The sequence below is a fragment of the Schistocerca serialis genome, chromosome 8 (genome assembly GCF_023864345.2).
Source record: "Schistocerca serialis cubense isolate TAMUIC-IGC-003099 chromosome 8, iqSchSeri2.2, whole genome shotgun sequence".
Lineage (NCBI taxonomy): Eukaryota > Metazoa > Arthropoda > Insecta > Orthoptera > Acrididae > Schistocerca > Schistocerca serialis.
The window spans coordinates 242,863,817-242,888,984 of NC_064645.1; the positions used below are offsets into that span (position 1 = coordinate 242,863,817).

Consider the following 25,168-nt stretch of genomic DNA (forward strand, 5'->3'; position numbering starts at 1 on the left):
ACCGTAGCGGTCACGCGGTTCCAGACTGAAGCGCCTAGAACCGCACGGCCACACCGGCCGGCCCCCACCATCTGGTATCAATGCATTACCCTATCATCCATTATATATAATCATTTTCATAGTACACTTGATATTATAGATGAGTAGGACACAAGACAGGACATAGATAATGTCCGTTTGACGTCAACAGTGTGTAACATTTTACTTTTTTTGAATAGGACAATGTTCCTCTCCAATAATTTTTAGATTAGTTACAATAAGCTTACGCTGCAAGAGAATTCGCTTGTATTTTTCAATATGTGGTCTGTTTCGGTTTGAAGGCCTTCCATAACATCGGCAACGTAGTGCAACTCCACCGAGGGCTGTCTGGAGTAGGGTGGAGATAGCAATGTGAAAGTTGCGAGCTGTCGAAGACGATCTTCATATTCCTAATGCGATTAGGACATCGTATACTCTTGACGACGTTTAGCACCTGTGCAGTCAAGTCACCCAATTTCAGAATTCATTTTGAGTAATCCTGCTAAATTCGCAAAATATTGTCTTTTTATATTGATGAGTAATATGGATAGTCGTCAAGTTCATGTGCCGTCTACAACGCAAATTTAATGTTACTATCCTAGGAACTAACCTGCAATACGTTTTGTATTTCATAATCGGAACTATCTGCATTAACCGTCATCAGAGCAATGTCAGCGAACAGAATGCAGCAGTGCCTTGCTACCTACTTGAGGACCTGCTTGAGTCGTGTTCTAAGGAAAGGGTAGTTGCTGGTTCACATTATATTACACTAGCGAGAAGTACCGACTTTTCCTTTTCTCTGCAAACATCCAGAACTAAATTCAGTAACTAAATGCTAAGAATATATTTGCATTGTGCCAACTCAAAGATCAATAGATATGGATATAGATATAGATACAGATTTTTATATTTAAAGCCATTCTCGTTCTGCGTTGGAATAAACATCATTCATTATTTGCTTGTTCTTGTTACGATTGTTATTGTCATTCTCTCACTCGCAAGAGTTTTCGCATTCCTATTTGGTATCGATGCACATGAAGAGTGGCTATGAAAGAAGGGAATACTGAATGTTACGTCATGCAGGATACACTCATTTACTTCGGCTCCTCGTGATCTACGCTACAGGAGAAGTGAGATACATAAAGTTGACAGTGTGAGGACAGACCTGGTAGCACAACTGTGCAACTACACAGTGTTACCAGATAAAATGGTGCTGCGGAATCGAAAGTGTAGTACGGACTTTGCCACAGTAGCAGACAGCTGGTAATTTAGGACCATGACCGTGGATTACACTTTGGTCAGTGCTGGTTAGAGTGCTGCAACTGTAAATGGAAGGCTTTGTTTGATAGTCTTATGCTGATGCTGTCTGAATAAATTATGCCATTGGATACAAAGCGGTTTAGTTTTGAGACCTAACCCACGAGGGGGGAAGGCACAGTGGTCTGCTTCAGGAATTCCAAGCAATAAAACACAAAAAACAACCCAGGAAGGGAGACATGCATTTGGAATCTGTTCATCGTTACGGGGTCAAACAAGAGGGTAACATTACTGAAACAATGATCGGGCTACTTAGTATATAATAGAGCATACAGATTTCAAGAAGGAAACGTATGAAGACGCAGACTTCCTCGTTATCAATATGTGCGGCATATATTTCGTGTTAACGAGAGTAAATGCCCGCTTTACCTCTTCTTACGTGTCAAATGAAATGAATGCCATGAGCAATAGAATATTTGTTGACTGCGTCTCTTCTTGCTTCCATCCTTACCAACATATTTCTTCATTCTCGTGGTAATCATGACATTCTATGTGTATGCTGCAAAAGATTGCAAGTGGACAAATTCGACATCGAGGTGCAAAGCGTTATATTCAATTCGAATAAGCTTCCGGTGTATTTTTACTTCGTTCGTATTTTTAGATGATTATGAACGTTACGGAAAATTATCTCACATGCTTTATGTTGAATGAGAAACATTGAATGATCCGTTTTGCTTTCCCTACGTTGAAATGATATAATGTCGGCGTCAACAGCCTTCTTCCAAGCCGGAAGCTGAAACTTGTATGATTCTGGATTAATGATAATTGAATGTCTCATATGTATACATAGCCCACAAGGCGACGTCAGAAACCATCAGGGGAGAACGCCGCATAAAAACCAAACGTGCGCGCGCGTCTCCACTCTGAAGAACCGTATCGGAGAATCACGGCAAGCATTTCGCTGAAGAGCTGCCTCGTCAGAGAGCCTAGAAATGGCAGCGTCGTAGCAAGTATTTGTCAACACTCTGATAGTGCATTTACTTCCGGGTGTAGGTAGGCGTTACCTCGCTAAATTCACTTGACATTCGTTTTCCACATCGAAGACTCGTACGATATAATCCACTGCAAGATGACACAATTTGAAAGTATATTTAATTTCTGGACTCCAAGAATGGCGTTCTTCACATAAGTAACATCTGTTTGTGTGTGCATTCGGGAGGACGACGGTGCAATCCCGCGACCGGCCATCCTGATTTAGGTTTTCAATGATTTCCCTAAATCGCTTCAGGCAAATGCCGGGATGGTTCCTTAGGAAGGGCACGGCCGATTTCCTTCCCCATCCTTCCCTAATCTGAGCTTGTGCTCCGTCTCTAATGACATCGTTGTCGACGGGACGTTAAAACAGTAATCTCCACCTCCTCTGTTCGTGTGTTTAAGGTTGGGTTTTGAGGCTCAGGCAACATCGCAGTGACTATATTCCGCCTCTGGCAGCCAGTGTGTCGTTAGCTCAGAGGTTCCCTTGTGCGTTGCAGTGCTTGTACTATAAGACATAGCAGTTCGAATCACGGTAGAAGCCGCTGACTATAACCTTTTATTTTACATTTTAATTAATGGAGTTGCAAACTGCTAGTAAAAATTTCTTATGCGAAATCTGAAGAATGCCTTTAAACATCAATCTTCGTCCGATTTCGACTTAGTAAATTAAGTTAATATCATGGATTTCTGCTTTGCAAATTCCAAGGTGCTTCACTGTAAAATAGACCCTGAAAAGATTCAAACCGACTGTCAACGATATAAATTTGAGCTTTGTTCGTCATATAGGTCTAACATGTCAGAAGGTTGTTTATGAAGTGCACATGTTTATTAATATAGTTCCCATCTTCTAAATTTTTGCAATAGCATTTAACTGTAGACGTTTTCTAACACCGGCGTTAGCAATTCCTTTCCGTTCTCTGAAACCTTCAAAACGACAAATTTTTCTGGTTTAAATCTGATGACCTTAACTATCACTTCCGATCAACAATAAATACTTCATGAACTCCAAATGTGCAGTGTTCCTGCACTGCTACAGAGCATGCATTGCAAGGTATTCACACAGTTTATCGCATAGACTTACCATAAGGAATGAAACATGAACTGTAATACACTTTACACCAAAGACGCTCACTCTGGCTTGACGAAAACATCCAAACATTGACCAAAAGTTGCACAAATAATTGAGTTTGAAAGGAAAAGAAACGAGGTATGAAGCATTTATAAATTCATCGAATGTAGTGAGGTGGTTTCATTTCGTCCCAGTCTATAAAATTAATTTCGGGCCATACATAGCTCTTGCCGATTAATGTAATATAATACCCGCCTACTAATCAGGGCGTCTGTCTCCGTTGCTTTTGAGCGTGAATGGAAATTGTAGAAATTTTCTGTGGAGCAACATTTAATAATAAAGCGTTTTAAATCATCAAAAGCGATGAGCGGTAGCAGGCGCTTTCGATAAAGAACGGGGGAGTGCAGCGCCGCTGCTGTCGCCACGGCCGCTGCCAGTAGCCAGCAAATGGATCCCGGAGCTTTGCCGCATACGGCGTCCAGAGGAGGACAGTCTGCAGGAAATCTGCCGCAAAATCGTTACTGGATAAAATTTTGATATCGGTGTGTCACAAAGCGAAATAGATTGAATCTGCGCTACCATTACATTCACGTCTTCACCATTCAGACAGAAGAGGCTATAAAAATATTTTATGCCAGCTGCTCTCGATCCACAGACATTATGAACAGAAACAACGCACGCAACCGCTAGACCACAGGCGTAATCAGCCTAGAGTTTCTCTATCGTGGGACAAGTTTTCCTCCAGGAAGTGCCGCAGTCTACAGTGTTGCCAGATTGTGCAGATAACCGGACTTAGAGAATTAGCGAGTTGGCCAGTTTTTTTGTCCCATGTCGCGATCGGCGCGGACTTAGCCTCTGAAGCGGCCGGCCGCCGGTCAAGTTTTATGTCAAAGAGTGTACCTCAAAAACTACATCATTGTACGAGACGTAGTTCAGGAGATGTGACGTCATAAACACTGAGATGCGTGAGAAACTGCCGCATCATGTATGATGTGTAAATTTATTATTTATTTGCTACTAACTCGATACGCCACAGATTTCGGAGACAGCATCCACATACGCTGCTGAATATATGTACAGAATTACACAAAAAAACATGAAAATTATATCATTGTAGGAGATATTGTTCAGGGGATACGACGTTACAAATAGTGAGGTGCGTGGAAACAAAACTGCAGGGCGAAATTTGCTACAGGTACGGGTGAAATATGTATACAAATATGTCTCAAATATGTTACATATATGTGACATGTGCGCAGTCTGGCAATTCCGAAGGTAAAAATCTCCTCCTAAACCCATGGATCGATTTCAGCCACAGTTGGTACACATATTACTTGCTACCTGGAAACAAACAGTGTGGGGTTAAGAACCACCAGCTTGGTATCAGGGTGGGGGATAGACAGGGGGTGAGGGAGGGGGGGGGGGGGAGTTGATGCCATGGAGAGGGAAGGTGGGTGCGGATATGGACAGAGAAGAGAGGGAGGAAATGGACAGAAAAGGGAAGACTTTTCAGTGTCAATAAACTTCACCAACAGCCGTATACTTAAAGATATTTTATTTTATTCTGAACCAGTTGTGGCAATTCATTTTGCCACCTTCTGCCCCATACACTTTCATCCAAATAAACGAACTTATCGTATAAAAAACTAAAACTAAACTAAACTCCTCCCGAACAGGCCATGAAGGCCCAACGGTACCGACCGGCCGTCGTGTCATCCTCAGCCCACAGGCGTCACTGGATGCAGATATGGAGTGGCATGTGGTCAGCATACTGCTCTCCCAGCCGTATGTCAGTTTCCGAGACTTCTCAATCAAGTAGCTCCTCAGTTTGCCTCATAAGGGCTGAGTGCACGCCGCTTGCCAACAGCGCTCGGCAGACCGGATGTCACCCATCCAAGTGCTAGCCGAGCCCGACAGCGCTTAACTTGGGTGATCTGACGAGAACTGGTTTACCTCTGCAGCAAGGCCGTTGGCAAACTTATGTATAGCGCCATAAAATACTGGATATCGTGAATTCCAATTGTTATACAAATGCTTCATACGAAGCAGTGACAGCGACAGAGTTGTTTTATGGCGCTATACAATAAGTTCGTTTATTTGAATAAAAGCGCATGTGCCCTGAAGATGGCAAAATGAGTTGCCAAAACTGGTTACTTTCAGAATAAAATAAAATACCTTAAAGTATACGGCTGTTGGTGACGTTATTGACATTGAAAGGTACTTACCAGCTCATGTACCCCGACCATGACGGACCAACATAGATTGAAAAGGGAAGAGGTTGAGATGGATGAAGAGTGGGGGAGGAGGGACAGAGACAGTGCAGAGGAGGAGATGGTCACAGTGAGTAGGGATGAGGAGATGGACAGAGGGGGGGGGGGGTTTACAGACAGTGGGAGGATGACATGGACAGACAGAGGGAAGAGCTGTGCATTGACTTAGAAAGTGTGAGTTGGTGAACTTAGTGGAGGGAAGGGGAGATGGATTTACAGGCAGAAAGGAGGTGATAGAGAGAGGGAGAGAAGCAGATGGCAGGGGTAGGAGGTGATACACAGTGAGGGGGAGGGGGAGATGGACAGAGGGGTAAGGAGGACATGGACTAACAGAGGACTGGAATAAATACATATCTGGGCAGTGCCAGTTACTCAGCGAGGGGGTGATAAAATTAAGAAATCCAAATAAAACATTCCTTATAAAATGCGTCCAGTTTTTATTGGACACAGAGCTACAGGTGTTAGAATATAACCTAAACAAATACTCACAGAATGTTTTAAGGAAAGGCAAATGATTGAATTCAAAGTAACAAATTCGACCTCCCATTTCGATGCACTGTCGTCGGACCTAGGTTTTGTGGTGAACTTTGTGTCTGTAAACCCGGTAGGACCGCAGAAATCTTAAGTCCGCCTGTAACCTGGAGTTCACCTTTCAGCGATGTGAGGAGTCGTCAGAAACAACATTTGATTCAGATTCCTCGCTAGACTGAAGGTCCCCTTCTCCGGTTGGATAACTGGAGTAGGTTAGGGACATGCTAGCAGTCCAAGTGGCATCCAATTGAAAGTCCAGCACCCAGCCACTGAGCCACACGAAGTCTATACAACTATATAAAGACAAGACGTTGTTTAACGTTGTCACCAAAATCCTCGGAAAGGTCTTGACCAATTTACTTCGAACTTTTACACAACGCCCAAGTAATCGTCCGGATGGAAATAGGCTTTTTATTATTTTAATATACAGGATGAGTCATTAACTATTGTCACCTAGAATAACTCCGAAAGTATGGTGGTAGATGAAAAGTTTGTGGGACAATTGTTGCATGGGACATCGAGGTCCATAATATGACGTTGGCTTTTTGTTGCTAGGTGGGGTTGCATCAGGGATATGAAGGTCAGCTTTGTTTTTTTTTAAATGGGGTGCTGTATTTTGGTACTTATTTTCTGATAGCGGCTCTCGAGACGAATCCAATGACATGCAACAATAGGGTTCTTGAAGGTCAACTAAGGCCACAAGGGTGGTATGAACGTCCATTCACAGAAGGTGTTCGAAGTGAAGACCATTGGTATGAATGCATTGCTGCAATCTTCTTATCACGGATTGAGTGGTATTGGTTATCACTTCGGCACTTATTGAAGCATGTGCTATGACAATTCTCTCTTGTATATCATGCAAATAGTAAATATTCACCGAATACGGAGTATCCATCTAACGTACTATTGACATGTAAACACCATTCGATGGTTTTGTAATACAACACTAATAGGAATGGTAAGACTAGTATCATTGAATAAAGCGAATGTGAATGATGTATTCCTTCAAAGAACAAGTCGATATGCTTCTCATTTATGGAGAATGCCAACGAAATTCAGTGAGAGCTAGAGACTTATCACCTGAAAGATATCCTCAACATACTCACTCTACACGTCGAACATTTAAATATGTGTATGATAAATTGAGAACAACTGGATCTTTAACGCATCGAAAACATATCTGACAAAGGAGAGTTATTAAGGAGGGAACTGAAATTGGTACTCTTGCCATTGTGGTTCGAGATCCTTGTGTTAGTTTGGGTCAAATTGCAAGAGCCAGAGTAGTGTTGTTCGTGTTCTGCATCAACATAAATATCATCCTTACCATATAGTCTCCACCAAGAATTAACTGGTATCGATTGTATGCGTCACATTGAATTCTGCCAATGAGCTCAACTTCAGACTCAGAGGGATGACACATTTATTAATTTGATTTTATTTACTGATAAGGCTACATTCACGAACCATGGGAATGATAATTTGCATAACATCCATTACTGGGCAACTGAAAATACATGTTGCCTGCCGGAAGTTGCACACCAAAAACCTTGGTCTTTGAATGTATGGTGTGGGACAGAATTATAGGCCCCAATTTTTCATCAAAGGAAATCTTAATTGTAGGAAGTACACCACCTTCCTGCAAGAAACATTAGGTCTATTATTGGAAGAAATACCTTTAGGAACAAGAAACAGAATGTGGTATCAACACGATGGGTATCTGGCACATTTTTCGCTGATGGCTAGAAATGAGTTGCAGAGACAATTCCCATATCATTGGATTGGACGCAGAAGAGATGTGTCATGGCCGGCTTGTTCACCAGACTTGATGCCTCTCAATTTTTCTTGTAGGGATTCGTAAAAGATATTGTTTATAAATCACTTTTATGTAAACTGAAACTCCCAACTCAAACCTCAAAATAAAAACTGCAGTCAGTAAACCCATAACAACTAGAATACAGCAGTGTGAAATGAAAACTTAACTCTATACACATACTATATGGAAAGTTTCATTTGAATTAGTTTATACTACTACCTCCTAAAATATTTGCTATTTCTTCTTAAACACCCTATATTGTGTATTAAGCACTTAAATATAAAACTATCCATCCAGTGCACCAGTATGTGCACTATCATACATCATACAAAGAGTATTTACATCATCTCCTTGACATGTTGCAGAGCATCTCATGAGTTGTGCTTTGGAGACTTCGGCACAATTCCTTATTAGTGCTGCACCAACATTGACCCATGTGGAACTTAATTATTCTCCAGTGAGTTGTCTGGAGTAGTAAGTTACAGGATTCATGGTGGTCATTTCAAGTGGGCTGGAGATGTTTCTGAACCACAACCAATCCAGTGGCCACACCTAAATAGCAAAGTGTGCAGGGAGTCTGTTCTCCTGTAACAATGATCCATGATCCCATCTCTTTGAGCTATTAATCACATTTGTGACATCCTTTCCATTCATATACCTGTCTAAAAAAATGTGGCCCGCTCAGCTTTTGTGATGACGTTCCAGCCCAAATTGTAACATTGGGTTCCTTTTCAATTGTTGCACATAGTGGGGATTTTCGTTAGACCAGATAACTACATTCCTGCAGTGTGAACTGCGATATATAACACATTCATCAAAAGATAAAATTTTGAATAAGACACAGTATTTCAATTTTTTACATCATGTTAAACATGATGGTTCAGGGTATTCACAACTGTAATAATTACTTGGAAACAAATTGCAGCACGGATGCAGACTAGCATCTGCATGCCTCCAGTACACTACATTAGACTCGTAATCACTTGAGAATGGCCTTAGTACCTGAAAACAGTTGTGTACAGTTAGAAAATAAAATTGTCAATGGTGCTGTAATTTGTTTCCAATTTGAAAATTGTGCCGACAAACCACAACAGGCTGTAACTTTCTGCTCCATCTCATCATCAGATAATTCATTCACGAAAATCAGTTAAATCCTTTCATGTTCAAATCTTTTTTAATATGATAATACATTGATGACCTGTTATTTCAAGCTCAGCAGATTTTATCCAAGAAGATTTTAGACTTCCAATCTGATTGAGCTATGGCAGCACATGTTTCCCGTCATGTTTTCCCATATTAATATGTGCCCAATCTTTGACGCTGTCTGAAACAAAAGCATAACAATGCAGTCAGCTTCAAAGCAGGGATACTGATAAAATGATGGTTTATTTCCCCACTTGCACAAAGTTCAGAGCAGTATGAGGACTTCTCAGACACCATGTAGATTTATACACTGAAATTCACCTTGAAATTCTTGATAGAGATTATATCCCATTTCACTATTCAGCACAGTAATAATGATAGTTTAAGTATATATTTATGCAGTTTTATTAGTCCAATCTTTTTTTACATTGTTCCAACAGGAGCGATACATAGAAGACTGTAGAATATTCCTAGTTTCCTCATTTAATACTGGTTCTTGAAATTTTGACAGTAGACTTTAGCCATATAGTTTGAGTCTATCTTCAAGTATCTGTGAGTTCAGTTTTTTCAGCATCTTCTTGCTTTTCTCTCATGGTTCAAACAAATCTAAGACCATTTGTGCTGCTCTTCTTTGTTTATATTCAGCATCCCCCTTTAGTCTTATTTGGTATGGGTCCTGTGTACTTGAGCAATATTTAGTGTGTCCCTCAAGTGTCTGATGGACAATCTCTTTTGTAGAGGGATTAAATTTTCCCAGCATCCTACCAATGTACCAAAGCCCACCACCTGTTTCGTCTCTGACCGAGCCTATGTAATTGCTTCATTTCGTATCCCTACGAGCAGTATTTTTATGAGTTGACTAATTCCAACTGCAACTTATTGGTATTGTACTCATCAGATACTACATACTTATGTTTTGTGAAGTGCGCAGTGTCACATTCTTGAATGTATAAAGTAAATTACTAATCTTTACCTGACCCTGAAATCTTATCAATATCTTAATAAATGTTTGTGCCACTTTCTTAGATTATATTTCATTGTAGATAACTGCACTGTCTGTTACAAGTCTGAAGTTAGCATAACATTGTCTGCCAAGTAATTAATATACAACATAACAACAATTGTTCCAAAACACTTCCCCGGGGACGCACTTGAAGTTACTTCTATGTCTGCTGGTGACATCCTAACCGAGACAACATGTTACATCCACCTCATCAAGAAATCCTCTATCACTTCACAAATTTTGTTTGACACTCCATATGTCTGTACTTGCATTAAAAATCATTGAAGTGGTGCCAAGTTAAATGTTTCGCAGAAGTCAATACACACCACATCTCCGGACTGCTTTGATCCATAATTTTCACAATGTCATGTGTAAAAAGTGTGAGCTGGGCTTAATATGAATGATGTTTTTCGAATCCATGCTGTTCAAGATGTCTCATTATGTTTGAGCTCAGAATAAGTTGTAAACATCGGCAGCAGATACATGTCAAAGACATCAGGCCATAGTTCCAAGGATCACTGTTGCTACCCTTCCTATGACCTGTGCTTCCTTTCACCTGTTGGGCATAGTTTTGTGTTCACAATATCTATGATTCATCATAGTTAAAAGCGAAGCTAGCTTAGCTACAAAATATGTATAAACTGTGACTGGTCTTCCACTGGGCCATCAAGTTTTGTTTAGTTAGATTTTTTACTGTTGCTTGTATTGGTTGGTGTATGAGATTAGCTCATAGTGGTTGGACTAATATTCTAGAGCATTTTTAAGGGCCCAGAGGTGATTTATCTCTATCTTTTGGTTTTCAATCTGTAGGCCAGAAGTGACTGTTTCACATGTTTTGAGGAATTTACTGTGTTTTTGTGTAAGCAAATGGTGGGAGGGAATGGCCCTATTATTGTCTGATCTCCTGGAACTGAACATTATGCTTTGACATTTATGTGGTTAGTTTCTGTTCCTCAAAAGACTGCATAACTGAGTGGTTATAACAAGTCCAGGAAACAAAATAGTGCCTTCAGGGAGAAGGAAAGTGGCATAGGATGAAATATGCACGAGAGACTGGACTGGTGAGATAAATGGCAGCTAGGAGTAGGAATTGTAATTGCAAGGTTTTGGTGTTGTCAAGCTGTGGGATTTTACTTTTACCCAGCCATCCTATGATTGAGCACATTGATTAGTGGGCTAACTAGCTCAAAATTTGTTTCTGGTTGTTGTCTTACTATATGTGTTATATCTTTAATAACCTATTCACCATATTCTTCAGCCTTCCTGTTATCATTTAATTGCTTTCTTTGACAGAGTGTAAAATAACACATTCTTCCCATGTGTTGAACACTACCTTTAAATATCAGTTGTCTCCAGTCATGACAATAGTATTCAGTTGCAAGTCCACTTTTTAGGCACTGTGTTGTTGATTTGTTTACACTTGATAGCTCTAATGAAGACAGCTTGGGAAACTATAAAAGTAACGAGGGCATGGGGCCTGGATCATGGTGGCAGCCATTCAGTTGCAAACTTGGAAATCCGGAGAGAAAGAGAGCTCCATGCTGGAAAAAAATTTAGTCATCATGAACGTGCCTTTCAAGAACTAGGGTGGAATATAACAATATTACAAAAAGGATAGTTGTTACTCATCATATAGCTGAGATGCCGAGTCACAGATAGGCACAACGAAAAGATCATTGTAAAGTGAGCTTTCGGTCAACAAGGCCTTCATTGAAAATAGACAACATACACATACACAGTCACACAAATATAGCTCACATATACATGACCACGGTCTCTGGCTGTAATAGACCTAGATGCAAGACCTTCCCATACACCCTCCTACCACCACCTACTCCACTCTGGTCACATCAAAGGCAGGGCTACCTGTGAAACCAGTCCTGTAATCTACAAGCTAAGCTGCAACAACTGTGCTGCCTTCTTTGTGGGCATGACAATCAACATGCCGTCTGTCTGCATCAATGGCCACCGATAAATTGTGGCCGAGAAACAGCTGGACCAGCCCATTGCTGAGAACATTATCCTAAACCATCTAGCCCCTTCCCTGTTCCCACTGCAGCACTACATCCTCCTTCCTGAATGAGATTTTTCACTCTGCAGTGGAGTGTGTGCTGATATGAAACTTCCTGCCACCCCCCCCCCCCCCCCCCCCCTGGTGCAGCACTTTTACCATCCCCCATCCTTATGTTGCTATTGTTCCCCACCCCAGCCTCCTCCTTACCACCACCACCACCACCCAGTTGCTTCACCCATAATGCACTGCTGTTTGCAGTCTGGCTTCAACAGACAGAGACTGTTGTCATGTGTGTGAGAGTTGCATTTGCGTGAGTGTGTGTGTGTATGTTACCTGTTTTTGATGAAGGGCTTGTTGGCTGAAAGCTCACTTTCTGACTGTCTTTTTGTTGTGCCTATCTCTGACTCAGCATCTCTGCTATAAGGTAAGTAACAACTATCCTTTTTATAATATTGTTTCAAAAATTAGGGCTTACTTGAGAAGTAAGAACTCATGGAAGACTTCAGAGGATCAAAGAGGAGATCATATTGGTAATTTTTTGGATAAATAAAAATTCAAGATTCAAGTTAAGCAGTGCAAGAGTTATTAAGCTGCCAAAACTGATGCTGATCATAACTGAGTGCTAATGAAATGCCAGTTGACTTTGAAGCATTCAAAGAGAAAGCAGCTGAAACATTGTAATCTATACAAGTTGAAAGCTAAAACTCATATTGCCTTGGCACAATATGTGACAAAAGAAATAATGATCTTTCTATAGGTTACTGGTGTATAAAATCAACGGAATGGCTTTAGAAGATGTTTAGTAAATCTAGCAGAATAAGTACTAGAATAAAAACTATAGAAAATATACATGTATGGACCTAAGTTTTTATAATGAAGTGCTTCTCCACTATAGCTCCCCATTCATTTTTGTTTGTGACAGAGAGGGCCTTTCCTACCTAGAGTGAGGTCATGTTTTCAGGGTTACACCCTTCTCTACTGTTACATTCCAAATACTTCCATTTCACCTTCTCCAGTTCTCCATGTGTTCAGAATTTTTTTTAAGTTCCATGTTGCTATTCACCACACAGAGAATGTGTTGATCAGCAGGAAGGCACATTTAAAAGTAGACTGTTGGAAAATACCAGCTTTTGGACAAAGTCCCTCATCAGATGAGAGATAAGCAAACACATATTCACACACAACTCAAACACACATGGTCTCTGTCATCTTCAGGCTCTGTGGCACTGATATTTTCCAACAGTCTACTTTTAAATGTGCATATCTACTGCTTAGTAACTCTTCTGTGTGGTGAGAAACTATTCTAATTCATATTATTTCATTCTAGGTTTTCCATTTTTAGAATTCACATATTAATATTTTTGTAGAGTTCTTTTGTTGAAGAAAACTGCTGAAGAGGAATTATTCTGCACAGCTGCTAATAGAAACCCTGAACATGTGGAGTCAGAAGAATAAGTAGAGAATAAATGAAAAGCATGGACTGTATTTTACAGTGTGGTGGACGAGCCATGTTACCCATACACAGCACAGAGTGGCACCCCTGGTAAGTGCCGTCTGGGTCGCCGTGCAAACCTGCTGACTGCTCGCTGCACACCACCAAGGACTCTGTACGGGCCACCCAGGACTGAGCTGTACCGCACCGGACCAGCCTACCGGCTTGGCTCTGAGGAGGACATCATGCACGAGATTATGGAGTCTGGACCTGTACAGGGTGAGCTCTCACTGCTGTTATTTTAGGCTATCCATGAAGTGGATTTTGAGATGTAGGATTCCTCATAAAGGTGTTTTTACCTAAAAATCATTACCGGTTTAGGAAATACCACTTACCTAAAGCACAGGGAGTTCAATACTGTTCTGCATTGCTTACTTACAACAAACATATGATTATATGAATCCACCCTTGCCAATGTTTTTCAGCACCATTAAAAATTTATAGGTAAAATAAATTTGAAACAATGAAAGGGCTATACCAAAACCGAAAAAAGTTATGTCCTAATCCCTTAGTTATACTTTCAGCAGGACAAGGCATACCTAAAGAAACTTGTGTGCTCTATTCCTCATCAAATAGAGACCACTATCAAGGCTAAAGGTGGTATTGGGATGATGTCTCCTGCCAGTGATTACTTTTTTGCCTGTTAGCTATCTTGACCAACAAATAACAATTAGCTCAGTAATATCCAGATGGGCAGATAGAAGACAACTAAAATAAACTGAAGACAGAGCTTTCCAATGTCATCACTCTTTTACAAGAACAAAAAATGGCATTTCAATGACTCATGCAAAAAAAAAAAAAAGCAGTTCAGGTTCTTAAGGTTCCTTTTTTATGTTCTGAAAACCACAACTTGTAAGTAAAAATAGTACAGTTATAACTTCCCGTCAAACACTTTATTACACCTTTATTCATTCCTTCAAGCAATTATGTGATGCTCATATCTTATTACAAACTAGTGAAGAAGAAACATTAGGGTCTGAGATCATTAAACATGAAGTGCCAGATAGGTTTGAGGAAAGATAGGGAAAAAAATTGACGGGTGGGTGAGTGAGTAGTGGTGGTGGTGATGGTGGTGTTGGTGGGTGTGAATCATCTTACTTGGTATTACTTAACAGTAAAACTACATCATTAAATGTAGACAGCACTAATTTTCCTGACAGAACTGCAGACAACAAAATAAATAACTGTAGTATGTTAAAAAAACTAACATTTCTGTCAAGTGAAATAATTAATTGAATATCTATTTGATATAAAATGTAAAAAACAAATTCAATAATCAAAGGCTGTCACTCAATAAAACGAATATTTCTTGCTTCCTAATTTTTGTAGCTTCCTGAATTCACGATAATATTGTGTTGATTCCCATGAACTATAGAAATAACAGTGACCAGCAAGAAACAATCTTAAACAATAATAAATGAAGGTGGTATTATTTCTTTAACTAATGTCCTACACTATAAAAGCACCTGTAACGAAACAGATGTGTTACATTTTTGATGACTCACACCACCATAAGAACAATGAGCATAAGAACAATAATTTTTCTTTCTTTTAATAGCCACTATGAAGGTGTACCATGACTTCTTCATGTACCGTGGTGGCATCTACCGACACTCAATGCTTGATACCACTCAGAGAACTGGTTATCACTCTGTGCGTATTGTTGGCTGGGGAGAAGCTCAAGGAACCAAGTACTGGGTAAGTATGCTCCAAAACTTCAGCTCTTGATTTTCTCCCTAGAGATATTTTTTCCCATCATGATGTTTGTGCCTCAAAAATATGCATCTGTAAAGATTCAGTTGCTTCCTGAAATGACTAAATTTGCTGTTCAACCATATTTTGTTTGACATAGGAGAATAAAAAGAAGTCTTTTGCTGGACAATGGAACATTAATTAGACATTTTTCTCCAGCATCAAATAAGCAATTGTTTCATGTGCTTTGGTAGGTGGCATTGTCATGATGAAGAATGATGTGATGTTTTCAGTTCTTTTCCTCATCTTACTACTGAAAAATTGTTGTCTGCCGTTCATCATTAACTGTTCTTTGATTCTCTAAAGCAATCATTTTGACCTTCCCAATGCAACCAATTAAACAAGCCATGCTTTACTTGGAACTGTTAGTCGAACATACCTTTTTTTCTTATTTTGGTTCATCTTGGACATTCAAATGGTTGATTACTATTTAGATTCAAGCTCGTATCAACATATCCATGTTTTGTCTCTTGTTATTTTCCATTTCTTTGGTCAATTTGTTCCCGTATTTCCTTATAAAGTGAGGTAACTTTGCTTCAGAGTTTCAGTCAAACTATGTGAAATCCACTGCAAAAAAGATATCTTCAACAGCTAAATGTTCTTGTAAAATCTCCAGTTTTCTAAGAATGTCTGTCTCACATTGAGACACATACAATCTTCAATCATGTTTCACACAGCATCAATGTTTATTTCAAAACAACTGATTTTGAACGAATTTCAAAAAATTCATTGCTGGTGGAAGCCATGACAAAATTCCACAAATCATTTGTAAAATTCTTTTCTGAAGATGATTCATTACCAAAAATTGATTGGAGTGATTCAAGGCATTGTTGTTGAGTTACATCTTTACCAAAAACATAAGAAAAACCTTTACATTTTTAAAAAATATTGTTGCTTTAAATGCTCACAGTAAAAAAACTACAAGGCCAGTCTCGGAGCTGTCATTTTTCTAACAAAAATAATTGATAAATTTTAACACAGTAGTGATATCACACCTCAGCAGAAATGTATACAGATCACTTGTAAGAACTTAAGAGGTGGCTGTCATATCCATCTATTTCTCTTTCCTTCCCTCTATATAATGTGGCCAACATTGTGGGTCATCCTAATGAGATTTTTCAACTCATGTTCAAGTCATGGCTTTGAGCAGACCACTGAATAAACCAACGTGTTCATCCTTAAACCACTACGATACAGTCTTTGTTTTGCAAACAGAAGAATTATAAAGCTGGTATGGAAAAGCACTACTTCCGAACTGCTGTACTGAAATTTCTGCCAATGGCCAAAACGAAAAGTCTAAACTCAACCAGGAAAAACTGTCTCAGACCGTTACACCACCTTTTATCTCATTTCGCTTTTATCACAGTACCACCAGTAAACACCATCAGCCAGGCCCCTATCGGGACCACCGATCTGTCAGTGTGCCATATCATGTTCCATAATTCATCAGTTCATAAAACTTTCTTATACTACCCCCACAGACTACTGATAATAGCAATGGTGTACACCTCTAAGAAAACTGCACTTTGTTTGTGATGATGAGCAACTTCTGGACAGCAACATTGAGACCTAGTATCCCCTAATCAATTTTATACAATAGTCATCAAGGATATCTGACAACTTCTTTGTGTAGTATATTAGAGAGTTGACCAAATGTGATCAATTAGTTAATTACGGTTATAAGACCATTGCATAGACTGAGAGAATTTGCTGTGTTTGCAGTTCTCAGTAACATCATTATCAGTGCACCTGGACACAAATAACTGCTGTAAAAGAAGTGATTGGATGCCTGAACCTGTGGACTCTTTAAATGTTATTTTTGATCTCAATCTTTCTGTTGTCTTATTCTGATAGGAAACACTCGGTACCTCCTTAATATCCCTTGAAGGTGTAGTTTTGTGTCACATAGAGCTTGTAAAGGCACCAGTGATGAAATCTAAATGGAATTTTTATATTTTATGAAGTTGCCAAGACCATTAATAGTTACAGTTCATTACTGATAACATGATGTAATATCTTTAAATTTTTTATTTGTTTATTCTTTGGTAGCAAAGATGTGATTATTCTGGGATAGCTGCTAAGAAAAGTCAATAAAGAAGTCTTAAGCAGGCCAAGTGGCATGTGTTCTTTGTGATTTAAAATTAGACTAAATATCGTCAAGCAACATCTTTTGGGAACTGCCGCAAATGTTATATTACAGCGGTTATATTTTGGTGACCTTGGTTTTCTGACAACTGACACAGGATTTAGTCCACTGTCACACATCACTTTTGATGTTTGACCAAATGGCTCTGCTACTCAACAGTTTCACTGTTGTCTTTATGCCAGGATGAGCTAAACCATGAAAATGAAGAAATATTTGATAACGAAAAGGTTGAGGAATATAAGGTCTGATATTTGCAGTGGATGTGTCACACCACAATGTTTTCCCTGATGGACACCAAATATAACTGCTGTAATGTAATATTTGCGGCAGTTCCCAAAAGATGTTGCTTGACGATATTTAGTCTAATTTTAAATCACCAAGAACACACGCCACTTGGCCTGCTTAACACTTCTTTATTGACTTTTCTTAGCAGCTATCCCAGAATCATCACATCTTTGCTACCAAAGAATAAACAAAAAAATAAAATTTTAAAGATATTACATCATGTTATCAGTAATGAACTAAAACTATTAACAGTCTTGGCAACTTCATAAAATATAAAAATTCCATTCAGATTTAATCACTGTTGCCTTTATAAGCTCATTAGGTGTGGGTTCTGTATTTTTGGCCACACAAAGACTAGTTCCTACAGTAAAGATAGCTCTTCCTTTTCAGATTGATAGATTCTGTTAACAGAATTAAGTACTGATCTCTGTTAACCTCATCCTCAATACAAGTGGGGCTCTCTCATTTTGGCATCCAAGTAACCTGCCCTTCCTTTCTAAGCCTCCCTAACCCATCTTCCCCCTCCCCCTCCCCTCCCGAAGAAGGAAGTATTATATCTGAAAGCTACAAAGTCTGTTACTTTTCCTTTTATATGTGTCTCTTGGTAGTACTACAGATTTACTTCCCAAAGAAAAGCAATAGCCAGCAATTTATTAGATTTTTCAGTTGAATTTTCCATAGACACAGGACAGCATAATCTCACACATATATTTTTCATTTTCAGATTAAAGTATATTAATTAATCCTTTTGTATTTTGTTCTCCATTTGTAAAATAAAAACTACATCAATTGTTATTTCAGTGTTCTCTTTCTTTTGCACAGGTTATCACTGTACACCATCATTATATCACTAATTTGCTCTGTTTTATGCATGTCAGTGATCATTCCAGTTTAGAATAATCTTAAGCTCATATATTGTAAAGAAATTACCATACTGTGAATACAGATTTTCCAGGCGTGTACTACTGACCAAAAGTTCTCGGGTTTCCACTGGCTAGTGGTATTAAAATACAGTGAACTTTTGAAGAGTGTCACACTCACCATCTCCCCACAAAGTGTCAAGATATTGTGGATGCTGTAATACTTATTCTAATGCCCTCTTCTACTGGGCTGTGTGTGGCTGGGTCTGTCTGGCCAACAGGCGGGGAGGTGGTGAGGCTGTGGTAGTGGGGATAGCTGGTGTGCATGGAGGCGGTGCTCGCATATCTGTCTATGCATTCCAGATGTGTGTTTTGTACTGGATGGTGCTGAGCACACACTATTTGTATTGCCCCTAACACTGGATTCTGTGCTGCACTCAGTTGGAATCTCTTGTCCCTACTGACCAAGTTCTCATTAATACTCCCTATGCATTACTTTGTACTGCTGTCCCAATAGCCAGTTCCTTGGCATAGCATCTAGGTGTTCTGAAAACCAAAGGTGTGGGTCTTCCTTGATACTATGCTGATCTCTCTGTGTGTCCCAGTCTTACATCTCTGATATGCTTCTTGCAGCATTTCAAAACACCACAACATGTTTGCCGCATGTGTTGTTGGCCACATTTACAGGCAATGCTGTATATCCCAGGTACATTGAGTTTTAATGGGTCTTTCACAGTATCAAGGTACTCTTTTGTTCCTGGACATGGTCAGAAGATTTTTCAAGTAGCTTCACAATTTTGGCTGAAAGCAGTTCCACATACAGAAGGAAAGTGAATCTCTTGTCTTCTTCCTCCACTTCCTGGTTTGCTACATCTTTTCTCTTATTGAATGCCCTGCTAATCTGTGTATCAATGTATCCATTTGTGTGGAATGCCTCCTTCAGGTGTTGTATTTCTTATTTCACCTGCGAGATATTCTTCATCGTAGATGATGTATGTCCTATGTACCAGAGTGGGTAGCACTACTGCCACTGTGCTGAATGGTGGCAGCTCATTGCTCACAGGCACAAGTCTCTCTGGGTATTCTACCCATATGCTACTTAGCCCAGTGTGCCATCTGCCTTCTTCTTTATCAGTATGTCTCAGAAAAGGGATAACCACTCTCCTCTATTTCTGTAGTGAAAATGATGTTTTGATGAATGTTGTTAAGGTGGTTGAGCAACTCAGTCCAGTGGCTGCCTGTCATGTGCATACACTACAAAAATATTGTCAACATAGTGGAAGAAGTGCTTGAGTTTATAGCAAGTGATTTGAAGGACAACATCCTCAAAGTGTTCCATGTAGAGATTTACAATCCCAGGAGGCAGTGGGGATTCCATGACCACTCCGTCCATCTGTTCATAATACTCTCTATTGCACTTGAAGTAGTTGAGATGACAAATATGGCACTCTTTGAAATGTCATGGTGTTTTAACACTGCCACCTGGATGCAAGCTTGAGAACTACTTTTTTTTTTTTCAAGATATATTACACTGTTCATCATTATCACTTTTCTCTTCATTGATTAATTACTGCTACCCTCTAAAGAATGTTTTAGGCGTATGTGTAACCAGGTTTTTTTATAGCAGCTACCAGGGTACAATTAATTTATGAAATTGGGGATATCTGACTAAGGCCATGCTGTGGAAGACTCCAATCTGATAAAAAAATCTTAAAATAAAATTTTTCAGAGTTTTAAATAAATTAGTATGACAATGGAGTGAAAATGCTAAGTTTCATATTGTATCTGAATCTGAATACTGAAATTGAAGATGGAAACAGCCTTTTTGTATTTTTTGTTTGTTTTCCTGAATTAGTATAATTGCATCTACAAAACATGTTCAGAAAGTAAGTGTTCTAGATTCGTATATTTGCTAGAATAAGTGTATTTGAAAAAAAAACTACAGGATATCATTGACATACTTGTTCAACATAATCACTATGCTGTTCAGTGCACATGGTGAGCCATGGCACAAACATTTTGTGCTCTCCTCAAATAACTCTCCCACCAGCTCCTTCCCGCACTTGATGATGTTTACCCAAAATTGTGGTTTTGAATTTTTTGGCAGATGGGGATTTGGAATGACACCAATGTGATGACTGTCTTTTTTGTCTCAGATATTTAATAAGCCATCCACATTTCATCTCCAGTCACAATAGAGCTCAGAAAATCCTCACCTTCCAATTCAAGTTGCTCAAAAAATTCATGGACACTACTCAGCTGATTTCCCTCTGCTCATCTGTCAGCTGTTTTGGGGACCCATCCCACACAGAGATTCTGGTATCCCATAATTTCTGAGTGTTTCACATAGGAGTACTCTGGAGACTTATGGAAAGATCACAGAAATTTTATCCACTGTCAATTATTGGTCTTCATGAACAGTTTCCTTGATTTTTTGCACAAACTTATCACTGAAAATAAAAGGTCTTCCTCTCATCTGTTCCTCATAAACATTTTTTCTGCCTCCACTAAATTCTTTTCACCACTTAAAACACACTTGTTCTGTTCATAACACCTTTGCCATTAAACATTTTGATTCACAAAAAAAAGTGTTATTCCTTCTGCAAGTAGGAAAATAACCATATTATGTGGCTTGTACTTCACAGAATTTCTTACTGGCATCTTTCACACAACTGGACACTAAAATATGAGTCTACATACTACCACAGGCCTGTGATTTTCACTCTGGTCAGAGGATCCCCCTCTACCACTCAGTGTTCCAAACCTCAAAAATCAAAAAAACCACACTCTATTATGGTCATAGTATGTTTACTTCCTGAACAAGCCTTGTTTAGTTTAAAATATAAGAACAAGTACAGAAATGACAAACATTGCAGCTATCATCCTAATGTGTAAAGCTGATACTAATTTGGGTTTTCATATAAAGAGTTAAGTTACAACTGTATTTGAAAACTTTTCAATGACTGAACTACAGATACATGTAAATTCATCTGTCATACTATATACATTCCACAAAGATTAACTGTGAAATATTTTAACTTGGAAAATGTTTATCATTTCCAGATTGTGGCTAATTCCTGGGGTGACCAATGGGGTGAAAATGGATATTTCCGGATTCGCAGAGGAACAAATGAGTGTGAAATTGAAAACTTTGTTGTAGCAGCATGGGCAGACACACAAACCCCTGTCATGGATAATATGATGAGCAACCAAGACAATCGCCTCAGCAATGTTGTGTACTGAGGCTAAGGAATGCAACCACTAGAAAGAAACTCAGCAACTCAGTCAGTCAAAGGTTGTTTTCACAAGTTAGTGGGGCTCTTTTTCAGTGGTGAGACATGTAGATTCTTAATCCGGCATTCAAAAAACAATAGCTGCATATAATTGTCTTTCTTGTTGGATTTCTGTCCTCTTTTCAGCACACAAAATCCTGAAACATGTGACACCAGTTCTTTGCACTTTAACTTGATTGTTTCACCATGCTGGAGTAATGACTGTGCTGAAATTCAGAATACTGCTGAACATTTCTTGACAAAAATGGTGCCCTTGAAAACTGTTGTTCATGTACATGGTACTAAGGAAGATGAGGTTTGTTAATGTTGGATGGACTGCTAAGCACTTATCCTTTCACTGTTCATCGCATCAATTTGTTATTATTCCAAAAAATTAACAGTTGTTCCTGCTTAAAGGAATTACTGTATGGTTTCTACTATAAAAAGTGTTTTATCCTTTGTATTAGGCATTAATAAAAAACAGATATTTAAGTAAAGAGTTCAACAAATCCAAAACAACAAACTGCACTTTCTAATAATAAAGCAATTAGCAATCAGTCAAGTAATTGTGTGGTGTTTCATGTGTGACTTAGAGATACTGCACTCACTACAGTATTGACTTTGCTTTAAGTGGACTGCTTTTATAAAAATCATTAGGTTTAATTCTGATCATAAACTGTCGTGATATTAAAAATCATGAAAGTTTATGAATATAAATAGTCCAAAGGCAATCAGTAACATAATAATGGCAACACGTGACAGGGAAGATGTTGGTTGATGTACCATGAATCTTCTTTGTTGCATTAAACAAAACTATAATCTTTGCATTCCTTATGAAAGGTGCAGCAGAAGCTTTTTACATGGAAACCAAAGTTCTGAGAAGTCAAATAGAAAAATAAATGAATATAATGTTGGTTACTGAAAGAATTAAAATATTTCTGTGAAATATAAATTTCACTTGTAAGATACAAATGAATTGTTCTTTTGACTAAGGCCATATTGTATTAATTAATTTATTGATGCTAGTGTAAGATAAAGAGTGTAATATTTTAAATAATGTCAGGCTTTATTATAATTGAATTTTGCATTGTGCCTAACACTTATACATTTAGTGTTCGAGGGATTTTAACCCATAAGATACTGCCAAAACAATTCACACAATGATTTCATGACAGAAAGATGATATTTCTGCTTGAAATTAACTACCACTATACTTTTGTGCATGTGTGTAATTGAATGACGCAGTCATGAGGTGGACAATCTGCTAGATATGTAAGTGGAAGAAATGATAACCATGTTGTGGTCTAAATATGTGAAATGTGATTGAAAGAAGTGTTATTAAGTCAGAGAAAATTGTATCTATATTGTTCTGTCTGAATATGGGTAGTGTAGTAGTGGTTATCAGAAATAATTCATGAATTCCAGAAATTTGCAGAGTAGTGTGAATATTTCGTATTCTTGATGCAAATGTAATGTGATACCGTTTATGTACAGTAGGTGCACAATGTGAGTGAATGTACTTTTTTTATAACATAACTGTAAATATTGTTTAACATTTGATTATTTAAGTTCTATTTACTGTTCACTGCCAATATAGTTATACTATAATTATACACTTGAGTCTTACCTCGAATAAAATTTTTATTTCCACACTGCTGTGTTTTATTGTACAAAACTGTTGCACACTATGTTGTATTTAATTAGACATTAAACACTGCACGTCTTTTGTTCACCTAGGTGTGGCACCTTAACTACAATTTCCTAAATACAAGTGACAAATATTATCCAAAATGAAAATTATGATTTGGTCAACAAATCTGGAAACTATTGAGAAAAAAGTTGCAAACAACCTTTAACTCACAGTTTCCACTTATAAGTGTACATAACAAGAATGCTGTCAGTTTTAAAAGGGAGTATGAGAAGAGAGCAGTTATTTTATTTTATCTGGTTGGTCATCATACAAAGCAACAAATAAATCAACTATGCTAATCCATTTTGTCTGCTAAGCCATGATTCACACCAAGACAATAGTTCAAAATAACTGTTAAAACACATAAAAACACAAGAAATGGTTCCAGTTATTAAAGGGCATTCACCCCAATGCAGAGCTCTCATTTGCTTTAATTTACTTTCATATACACTCCTGGAAATGGAAAAAAGAACACATTGACACCGGTGTGTCAGACCCACCATACTTGCTCCGGACACTGCGAGAGGGCTGTACAAGCAATGATCACACTCACGGCACAGCGGACACAACAGGAACCGCGGTGTTGGCCGTCGAATGGCGCTAGCTGCGCAGCATTTGTGCACCGCCGCCGTCAGTGTCAGCCAGTTTGCCGTGGCATACGGAGCTCCATCGCAGTCTTTAACACTGGTAGCATGCCGCGACAGCGTGGACGTGAACCGTATGTGCAGTTGACGGACTTTGAGCGAGGGCGTATAGTGGGCATGCAGGAGGCCGGGTGGACGTACCGCCGAATTGCTCAACACGTGGGGCGTGAGGTCTCCACAGTACATCGATGTTGTCGCCAGTGGTCGGCGGAAGGTGCACGTGCCCGTCGACCTGGGACCGGACCGCAGCGACGCACGGATGCACGCCAAGACCGTAGGATCCTAAGCAGTGCCGTAGGGGACCGCACCGCCACTTCCCAGCAAATTAGGGACACTGTTGCTCCTGGTGTATCGGCGAGGACCATTCGCAACCGTCTCCATGAAACTGGCCTACGGTCCCGCACACCGTTAGGCCGTCTTCCGCTCACGCCCCAACATCGTGCAGCCCGCCTCCAGTGGTGTCGCGACAGGCGTGAATGGAGGGACGAATGGAGACGTGTCGTCTTCAGCGATGAGAGTCGCTTCTGCCTTGGTGCCAATGATGGTCGTATGCGTGTTTGGCGCCGTGCAGGTGAGCGCCACAATCAGGACTGCATACGACCGAGGCACACAGGGCCAACACCCGGCATCATGGTGGGGGAGCGATCTTCTACACTGGCCGTACACCACTGGTGATCGTCGAGGGGACACTGAATAGTGCACGGTACATCCAAACCGTCATCGAACCCATCGTTCTACCATTCCTAGACCGGCAAGGGAACTTGCTGTTCCAACAGGACAATGCACGTCCGCATGTATCCCGTGCCACCCAACGTGCTCTAGAAGGTGTAAGTCAACTACCCTGGCCAGCAAGATCTCCGGATCTGTCCCCCAT

General features: G+C 39.5%; 1 protein-coding gene across 1 annotated transcript in view; it reads left to right on the plus strand.

Annotated features, from left to right (window-relative positions):
• LOC126416274 (tubulointerstitial nephritis antigen-like) overlaps positions 1-23,612 on the plus strand; it is a 544,598-nt gene extending 520,986 nt beyond the window's left edge. The window contains exons 8-10 of the mRNA XM_050083911.1: positions 13,647-13,864; positions 15,204-15,343; positions 21,752-23,612. Coding sequence (XP_049939868.1) covers positions 13,647-13,864; positions 15,204-15,343; positions 21,752-21,931 — 538 coding nt within the window. The 3' untranslated portion in view covers positions 21,932-23,612. The remainder of the gene's footprint in view (positions 1-13,646; positions 13,865-15,203; positions 15,344-21,751) is intronic.
• Positions 23,613-25,168: the final 1,556 nt, after the last annotated feature.